This window comes from Harpia harpyja, chromosome 3, assembly GCF_026419915.1.
Source record: "Harpia harpyja isolate bHarHar1 chromosome 3, bHarHar1 primary haplotype, whole genome shotgun sequence".
In the NCBI taxonomy this organism is placed as follows: domain Eukaryota; kingdom Metazoa; phylum Chordata; class Aves; order Accipitriformes; family Accipitridae; genus Harpia; species Harpia harpyja.
This window is the reverse complement of record NC_068942.1, coordinates 67,141,407-67,151,686: the sequence shown is the minus strand read 5'-3', so window position 1 is coordinate 67,151,686 and position 10,280 is coordinate 67,141,407. Positions and strand designations below refer to the sequence as shown.

Below are 10,280 nucleotides of genomic sequence, written 5' to 3'. Positions count from 1 at the left end.
ATTCTTCCTCCTTGACTGTTCAACAGAATATTCTCTTCCATTTCTAAATTATTCTCATTTCTAATTATTGTGCAGAATTTAGAAATGAACAGAATTGAGATCTGTATGATTCCATAGCTGCAATGGAAAAGTGAATTATAATTAGATATTGCTGTAGTGTAGCCATTGCACTGCCTTACATTCTGATGGGTAACCTCTGGAATATGTTATGTTGCTACATTGATAAAGATTGGGACTAGAAGAAAATGTGTCTTTGATTTTTGAATTTTATTTTTAATGAATTTTTGTCAGACTTGCTATCAGGATTGGCCTATGCATCTTTGTGATGTTCTGAGTTTGCTTCATTCAAAGGTAAGTCAAATTTTTATTTAAAGTTGTGCATGAGAACTCACTTAGCACGTCCTTTTGTTATTCCTTCAGTAGATCTGAATGCGCTTGCCTCATTGGATCCCTTTTGGAGAATCACAAGGCATGTGATAATCTACATGCTGTATTGCATTGGTAGGGCCAAATGTCTTCCTTTCTTCCTCTTGCCACTATTTGCCTTTATGAAGCTTTCTGAACATTCTACAGTGAGGTTTGATGCCCCCCGTCGAGTCCCCAAAAGCCCTTGGAATGGCTGTCCTCGGACAGGAGTTTGGGGCCACAGTCACAAAACCATCCACACTGCACTGTGGGACATGATGGTCGTTCTAAACTGAGGAGAGAACTGGGAGACAGCGATGACACAAGGGTTCATGGTGTAGGGCTTCTGAGCTTACATTTGAAGAAGTTGAGACACCTTTTTTGGCTCCAAGATGTGTTTAGGCACTTCTTGGACTTTGAGAGCAGGTGAATCCATTTCTGTAGAAATAGCTACAGTGTTTTGTTTGTGCCATATATGCAATAGAGATGGTTTCCCAAGGCTGACAAATCATGCAGATTTGTAAATTGCAACAAATTATTAGTGACAGTGTATCACTGGAGGTAATAATTAAATAACAGCTTTTACAAACTTCTAAATACTCTCAGGTAAACTGAGAATAAAATAAAAAAATCACATGCTGCCATCAGTTTGAAGAACTTTATCCAAAAACACAACTTCCATCAGATATTAACAAAACTTGTCATTTTCACCATAGCAAAAGAATGAACCAGTACCAAGTACACACATAGTGAAAGCAGTCAATAACTGGAAAAGAATATAACAGGAGCTTAAAAGAATACATTTCTGTTAACTAAACTTGCTAATTACAGTAAACTTAGAGAAAACAGAGGGCATTTTTAAAGTAGTTTTTCTCTTTACAGATAGAGATCCACACTTCAAAAACAATCATTACAAGAGTAAAGTTTTTTCTTTAAACCAACCCATATATTACAAAAACAATACAGAGAAGCCCTGCAAATCTGTTAGTGTACAAAACAGGGCAGCAGAGAGAAAGCACAAGAGAATTAAATTGTCAAGGATTATTAAGCAAAATAGCAGTGCATACTAAAAGGCTCTTTTAAAGCTGTTTTACATGAGCTGAAGGATGTCATTTCCATATGACTGTGATTTTGCGTGAAGTACAGATGCTTTCAGAAGTGTCACTATTTAGCTTATTTTGGAAAAAACCCAACAATTAGGCAATATTTAAGATGAGATAGATAACTGAAAACCAAATATTATAGCCTACCTCACAAAGCTAGCTACTGGATTTATTTACATTAGCTTAAAATTTCACTGAGGCTTTGAGCTTGACTCCTTCCAAATTTTGTAACTTCAGAACTGAAAGAGGTCTTAGTTAGAGAAAGAATAAATACTTCTCAGGGTAGGTGCTCAGACAATAGAAAAAATAGTGCAACTGTTTGCTACATTATACACCCTTCCAGCATACCTATCAAAATATTCAGACTTGATTTTTATTACCTTCTCATTTAAAAAAATACAGCGTTCTGCTTGCTTTCTTTTGATTAGGAAATAACAGACATCTTTAGATATATTTAACATAAAACCCCAGCAACCCAGAGCTAGTCCTGCAAGCTGATCCACTGAAGCGGATGTCAGAAGTGTAGAAGTGTTATTAATCCAGCTGACTCCAGGTGGAGGCAAAGGTCCCTCTGGATAAAGCAGCTTGCAGGCTTGGGAACGTGGATCCTCCTTATGAAGGCAGTAACTGAAAAGAGTTTTAGGCCTAGATCTGTAAACAGTTTCATCTTATTCACTCATTAGTGGGACTGAACTCCACAGGAAATGCGACATCACCTTAGTAACTGCAGCTCAAGAAGCTCCCGAAACAATACCAGCACAAGCAGGGATTTGTGAGGGAGGCTGTTCGCCAATCTTGGTTCCGGCCAAGGAATACACCTCCTTTTGGTCACAACAAGATTTAGAAATAAGCAATCTGGCTGTAGCAGCTTGGCCATGCATCTGAGAACTACAGGTGTGACTAGATTTGAAATACCCATGGCATGGCACATTGTGGTTGGTTTTATCGCTGAATTAGGCTAGTGGTTAATGGCCTTGACCCCATAATAAATCACATGGAGCTTTTCAAGGGACTTTCACATGGCACTTCTACTCCCCTTGCCTTACCCCAAGTGCATTACCACCAATTCTGATTTGCTAAGATTAACAAAGGACTTCGAGTTGATGAAAGCTCAGTAAATGCTGACTGCAGAACAGTGCAGTGTAGTTATAAAATCTGCATTTCTAAAAGGGAGCTTTAGGTTGTATGGATACTGACAATACAGTTACCAAGCTTCATGGCCACATCTTACTCTTCTGCTTGGGGGAAACACTTTGCAGTTTGCTAAGGCAGATAATGATTAAGATCTTCCTACAGGAAGAGACCTTGTATCACTGATCTTTGCACTTACTGTGCTAAGTCCTTACATATCACTGACCATACTGTCAGTGAAGGTCAGTCAAGGAGGTGGTTAAGAAGGGCTGAAGAACATTGCTGACTTCCAAACACTCGCATGCTCCGATACCAGGGAATGAAAAGAATACAGAGAAGACAAGGGGAGAAATAAAATGAAGGCATAAAGGCACGTGGTAGTGACAAGGGGTTTAAAGGGATGGACACGAGTTCACTTCAGGGTACTTTGAGGAGGGATGAGGAATGATGCAGCCTGAAGGATCAGGTAGTGACTTTTGAGACATTCTTGAGAAGTGACTTGTGTCTGTTCTCAGCCTTTTTAAAGTCTAGGTAATAGTAAGATCCCCTTTGAGACCTATTGGCATAAAGCTGTAGATTACAATGAGGTGATGCTACTGTACAGATGATACTTGACTCATTAACATTCCATCCTTAAGAAACCTAGGTGGTTTTTGCTTTACAGGGAGACTAAGCAGAGCTTTGGAAGGTAAGTCTTGCATGTATTCTACCACATGGGAAACTTTTCAAGTATTTTCTACAACTGAAAAATATCTTCACTAGCAGCCTGCATAGGAAAGATAAAATGGTGGCACAAAGCTCCCAAGATTTCCCGAAAAGATGGAGATACCATTTGCACTCATACGAAAGGGCATTTGCCTTTGTACCAACGGATCAACTCTGCCTATGACACTCAGGCAAACCTGCCTTCAGAGGCATGTCATTGAGGTCATAAGATGTGTGACAGGTTTGTGTTATCAGGGTTGTTTTCTTTTCCAGTTTCTGGCTGTGTTGCTGTAATTCCCCAAACAGGTTACTGCAAAGGTAGGACTGGTCATGTTGTCTCAGTGTAAATACTCTGGTACAGGCCAGAATGAGTTAAAATTGCCACACATTTTGTTCTGCAAAGGCATGTATTCCCCTGGCGTCTCCTGGGTAGACAATTGCACACTTTCTTCCTTCTTTGTGCCTGAAGGGCCAAAACCTAAAATGGCACATGGTTGGTCCCTAAGCTGTTACGAGTTCCCTGCATGTCCAGAGAATAGCATAGTGATGACTTCATATTCACTGTTTTGAGTTGGAAAGACAAGTGAAAATGCAAAGAGGGGTTGTATGAGAAAACACAAAAAGTTAGTGTCAGATCAAGGGCAGTAGGAGACTTTAAGGCCTCAGGATGCTTTGATTTGTTTAGGATGGTCCCAGGCCAGAGGCAAAGGGCTAATTACATGCTAAATCATCCCTATCTTTACCTTATGGACGGTGGACCAATGTACTGATAACAATATACCTAGCAGAATATTGATCTCTAGCTCTTCTTCTGCGAATGGAACAAATGCACTTTTTTCCCTGAGGGTTAGCAAGCTGTAAGATGAGGAGGGACATGCTGTACCTGATGGTTAGTTCACTAAAACTCAGGCTGTGTGTCCAGGAAGCCAGCAGGGCTCAGAGGGGCAGAGCAGGAGTTAATGAAGCGCTCAGCACTGCCTGTCAGAACCCTGATGTCTGACATTATCACCAGGGACCTGACTGCCCTTTTCCTTTCTGCGCATTAACCAGATGAAATCCAGTTCTCCAGAGCTCTGAATGCTCTGAAAGGAGAGAAGCATTTTGATCTGGGATTCTGATTTTTGGCCTATTTCTCTCAATAATGGAAATCATCCTTAAAAAGAATAATTTTCCAGATTCTGCTCTGTGATTAGCCACAGAAAACCCAGTAAAATTACATCAGATAAACAGACAGAGCTAAGTGAAATTAATAACTCAGCAGCCTGCAGAGAAATGTGAAGAAGATATTAACAACTGGAATTGTTTCAAGTCTAGCAAAATGGAAGCTTCTAATAATAGACAAAATACCTAACAACCTATAGACTAAGGACTCCTGTTTTCTTTTGGTCCCGGACACAAAGGCACATTGTCCCTTTATCTTCAAATGAATGTACAGGTAAAAACTATAATGGCTGGCTGCTTCTGTTCACTCTTGATTTGGGACTTGTTATTACAGGCTGCTCAGCAGTTTGGTGGGATGCTGACTGCCCTCAAGTCCTATTGCAAACAAGGATTTTGGAGGGGGGAATCTCATTACTTCTGAGGTATTTATCAGCTCACTTGCCCACTCAAATGACTAAATACGTTATTTGTAGCAGGTGAGTCTCTCTGCTACTGTTGTTGCATCAGTTTCAAAATCTGTTGTTCAGTTTTGCAAGCGTGTGTCAACACAGAAATACAGCTTCCTCCCTCATTTTATTTTAGGAGGATATTAATGCTGTGGACAAGCACAGACTCCTAGCCCTGCAGATAAAAATGTAACAGGAGTAGCTGTGTGGGCTTCCCTACCCCATTCTCCTATCTAATGCACCTTTGCACCCACCTCCATAACTGTTCAGCCTTTAGTCTCTGCTGTGGTGGCTGCACAGTTGCTGTGTCAAGCTGCTGGCTGCTTAGAGCAAAACAAATCTTAAGAGACAATTCAATTATTTGATATGTTGCTATCGATCCCTAGAGGCCATGGCTAGCAGAGACATGTTAGGGCATCCAGTTTATCTACCTGCTTCCCATGGCTCATCAATAACTTTGCAAAGTACATACAGTATCGCTTCTTGTGTTTGTACAATGATGTTTACAACATAGCTAGGGGTCTAACACTGCATACGGAAAGTGTTTTGCTTTGTCTACTACAGAGCAAACTCCAGTCAGGACCTTGTAACTTCTGTGCTAGATGCTTTTATTTAAAGCACAGATCTATACGTGGAATCCTGCTCTCATGCTGATACAAAAAGTGCTCAGCAAAGCACAGAGCCCTCTTCTGCTTTCACAGAGGAGCTTCAGAGAATGGCTCTGGGGAATGTGTTTGGACTTTCTCATCACCCCTCAGTGAGTGACAGCAGTTATCCAACTGCATGGCTCCAAGGAAAGGAGAAGCTACAGTGCTCCAAGTCAAACTGCATTGACAGTTCAGGTTATAACTTATACCCACATAAAGAAGCAGTAACACATTTCACAGGACCATACCTAAGAAACATCCACCATTCATCCATTTCTTCACCCCCCTCCATGGCATCTCCAAACTTTATGATGGATGAGTCCCCTTTTTCAATGGTTGGATTTAAACCTTTCCTAACCTCGCAGAAGATGGAAGTGTTAAGCCAGAACACAACCTCCAGAAACATACTGTGCATGTTATCACTATCAAAGTAGATCAGAGCTTGAACCAGCTCTGCCTACTGTGATTTAGGGATCTTTAATATACCTGACAACATTCTGTACAGACTCTTGCAGGCAGTATCCTTGCACCTGCATCCCAAAACTATTTTTTCTCAACAGAAAAGCTGCAGTTAGTGTGCAGCTTAACTATGACACAGGAAATGCCTGCACTTGCTGCCTGTACCCAGTCTGCCAGGTCACCCTGTCAAGCCAATTACTTTAATTAAAGTTTTGGTCTGGCCCTTCTTGACAACTCAGCCTCTAATGACAAAAATATGTACGACAATGATCTGGAGGCAGAACTCATTCTCCAACACTTCTGTTATTACTATCAATTTGACATGAAAGTAGGAAACTTTCTTCGGGAAAAGCAACACAAAGGTGTCACTCAGTTTCATTAGTAGAGTGGTGGTTCTTCGCTATTCCTGCTCCAACACTCTTCTTCACGGGTGAAGAATTTAGTCCAGTGCTTTGGGAGAGAGATGCAAACATTGCTAATTGCACTAAGATTAATATTCTAGGAAATTTAAACAAAGCACTCCACTGGCAAATTCATTAAGCAGTAGAATAATCCCATTGGGCAAGTACCATAGTGTCAAACTGGTTTTAATGATGGTGGAAACATTTTGCTCTTCATGCAAAAACAGGGCTTGCAAGATCTGGCCTAACTAGAAAGCCTACAGAAACACTGAAGAAAAGTCCATGAATACTTGATACAATTATAAAGGCAACAGAATATCAGAAAATGGCTGGGGACAGTACATTTCACTAAGCAGTATTTCCACAGGTCCTACATGTTTGTACACCAGACCTTGTCCTGCTCAATTCTGCACTGGAAACTTCTCTGCAGCCTTCCAACCTCACTTAACAGCTTGCTTTGTGCTCAGCAAGAATAAGGAGGAGTGTAAGAACAGAAAAGGTACACAATTTGTACAGCTCCCCTGTTTTTTATTATCCTCTGCCTATGAAGGAATGAGTGAGAACCATCGTTTCTGTATCATTCTTAAGACTACAGCTATTTTATTAGACAGAATTTGCTTTCTGTCCAGCTGATCTTCTAGAACTGGGCTTCTCCAACTTTCCCAGCACAGATCTCATCTGTCCTCAGCCATCTTCACAAAAATCTTGCCTCTAAACAGGGAAATAACTACACACACAGAAGCTCTGTTCAAGTGAGTTGTCATTTTTTTTTTCTCATCCTCAAAATAACTTAGTTTCTTTTCTCCCTCCCTCCTAGCTCTGTTTGCATGTTTCGCAGCTATAAAGGCCAGTTCATAGAAAGGGAGAAAAAAAAAACAATATACACAGTGACTACTGAGTGGTTATAAATACTGATTTGGTTTGATTCAAGTAACTGTCCACCAGCCCTGCGGGAAAATGGGTTTAAACAGAAAAGAAGAAAATCCAAACCTCTCTCTAAATTCAGCAGCTCTTAGTCCAGCCTCAAGCTCAGTGGCAGGCAAGTGTCAAAAATAGTGTCTGTGCCTGCAGACAAGGCTTTCTGGAATTAGGGTGGTAGCTGTATGAGACAGAAAACCTATACAGTACACATAGACATAGAGGAAGAATTTGTCTGCTGCTCTCAAAGTGCAGACATTTTATATATTTGTGTTTGTTTTTTAAGGGGGAAGAGGAAGATTTCCAACAGAGGTGATTTTTTTTTCTTCCCTCAAGATTTTATCATCTCTGAAGCAAGGAAGGCTACAGCTTGTTTTGAAAACATACAGCTCTTGAAAAGGAACTGCTTGTGGGAACAATGCAGTGAAAATGTTGTCCCTCAACAAAACAAATCCAAATGATAAATCAGAGTTGTTACCTAAAGCAGGCTATATGAAAATCACTTCCAGGAGCCTCATCAGAAGCCAGAGATATATTAACACTGAGATATAAGCACTTGCATCTCTGTCACTTACTGCCTTTTTTGTGCTGTTTCTACCCCAGGACATACCTGACTCTTGCACTCCTTTGTGAGCACAGTGTCCGATCTTTCTTTCAATTCTATTTATTTCATAGATGTCATTCACTGTTAATTAGGCTTCGCAATTTCCCCACATTCTTTTGATCCACCAATAAGCTTATGAAAGTACGTGGCTGCTGTGGGAAATCTGGATTACAGTGAAATGAGCTGAAAAGCATGGTATTTGGCCTTTGTTTCCTGGAAGGGACACATCTACAAACCACTGCAACCCAGTACCTCTAGACAGAAATGGGAGCTTGTGCTGCTGCTCTGTATAACACATCCTTCTCTGGAGTGCAGAGGGTCTACAGACCAGCCACACCTTGCAATAGCTGTGCCGCCTCCTGCAAACAGCAGACAGGTTTAGCATCAATTCATAGATTATCAGATCCAGTAGTTGATACTGGAAGGCAATTGTTAGACAGCATGCATCTGCCTATCATAGCTTTAATCATTTTGAACACAGCCTAGTAGCGTATGCATGTGCTGAAGACTCACACGTGATGAACTTGTACTTCATCAGAACTGAGCCAATGTCAACCATTTAGTCCACCTGGAAAACTAAGATGTTCAGCAAACATGACATAGAACAATTTCATACAACATTATAGCACAGTAAAAAATGCACAAAAAAGCTGACAAAATGCAGAAGAGCTGCTAGAAAAATCTAAACAGTAGAAAATAAGCACTTTCTATATAAATCTCACTTTCTCTTTGTATTTACCCACATTGGTCTCTCTTATTACATTTCTATACAAAACTGGTATTGGCGCTGTTCTCAATTAAAGCTCTCACCTCCATACAATTTGCAATTGCATCCAAACTTTCTGCCATCAAGATTCAAGATGAGTAACTTGCATTTCACTTCCATGATTGTGGCAGCACTTAACCAACAAAGTCCCTACCTATATGTATTTATATAGATATACGTGTATATATACACACATACATGACAAATACTGTTGCAATTATCCTCTCTTCCAGTGTTTGGAGCAACAGTCATCCTAGAAGGTGAAGGCATACACCACTCCCACAACCACAATATTTCCAATTGTTGCTATTATTGCAATCCATAACAATATGGCATCATTTGAAGAACGGGATGTCTCTTCTGGTGGATTCTGCATGGAAGAAGCTGCATGGACGTTGGCTGATGAGTTAAACAAGGAGTACTCCGTACTAAAGTCCTCGTTGGGTGAGTCCATAAAGGCTCCTCCCATAACAGGAAGCTGTGAAGAAAGATAGGGCAAAATTAGATTGAAGGCCAGTATCTGTATTTGCTTTGTCTCAAAGTCATTGCAAAAGACTAGCCACTAGCAAACCTGCAAAATTACTTTACAATAGTTCTTCCATTTCTGTTAGAATCATTATTATTGTAGAAAACGTATGTATATCACACGGACTATACATAAAAGCTAGCACACAGGCTCCAAGTCAACCTAAGTAATTATATGCATTTAGAAAGAAGAGATACAGCTATCCACAAAGCACTCACGTACCAAAATGTAAGTTTACAGCAACATAATTGTTTTGTGACTACCAGCAATGGTATCATACTACCATAAGGCATCGAGAAGCATAGCAAGGATGTGATGCAGAGAATCTGTTCTCCTTTCATGTATCACTCAGAAGCAAACCCTTGATTATATAGAGATCATGCAAAAACATATGAATTGCAAAAGTTCTTACTGAAGAACAGGTGGAGTGCACTCTGTGCACTAACTTCACTTGCAAAACACACCATTGCAACGATTCAGGATTTATAAGTCTATACAATGGAAAACTTCAAACTGGATTTTAAAAGGCTCCATAGCAATGAAGTAAGTGGCAGATTTCCAACGCTTCTCCCACCCCAGACTTCTCCTACAGGGAAGGACACAGTTTCTTTGGTGCCATTAGTGGATTTCTCAGTGGTACCAGGAAGAGTTCTCAGTAAGATAGTAGTTATTCAATACAGGAATATGGAAAAGATAAAGAAAAAAGGAATCATTTAACCTTGTCCTTATACAGGTTCTAACTGTCTTCCCAACTTCATCCTAGATCACAACACATATTCTTCATGATTCAACAACTATTTTACCTTCTACATAGAGGTGTAAAATTACATCCTTCTGCAAATGTATGGATTCCTCATTCAGGCAAGAGAAGGGTACCTACTGCAGTACTAAGACCATCTACTACTAAAAAAAGGTGTGCACAAAAGCTTTTTTTGTTTTGTTTTGGTTTTTTTGCTTCCATCCTTGTCCCTTGTACGTTTGGGAACGGAGATCTGGAAAGAGTCTCCC

At 40.3% G+C, this 10,280-nt stretch overlaps 1 protein-coding gene across 1 annotated transcript in view; it reads right to left on the bottom strand.

Moving 5' to 3' along the window:
- Window positions 1-1,049: 1,049 nt before the first annotated feature.
- The window catches only part of C3H14orf132 (chromosome 3 C14orf132 homolog), a 43,153-nt gene continuing 33,922 nt past the window's right edge, over window positions 1,050-10,280 (bottom strand). Inside the window, exon 2 of the mRNA XM_052783088.1 lies at window positions 1,050-9,224. Within this exon, the coding sequence (XP_052639048.1) occupies window positions 9,000-9,224 (225 nt within the window). The 3' untranslated portion in view covers window positions 1,050-8,999. The remainder of the gene's footprint in view (window positions 9,225-10,280) is intronic.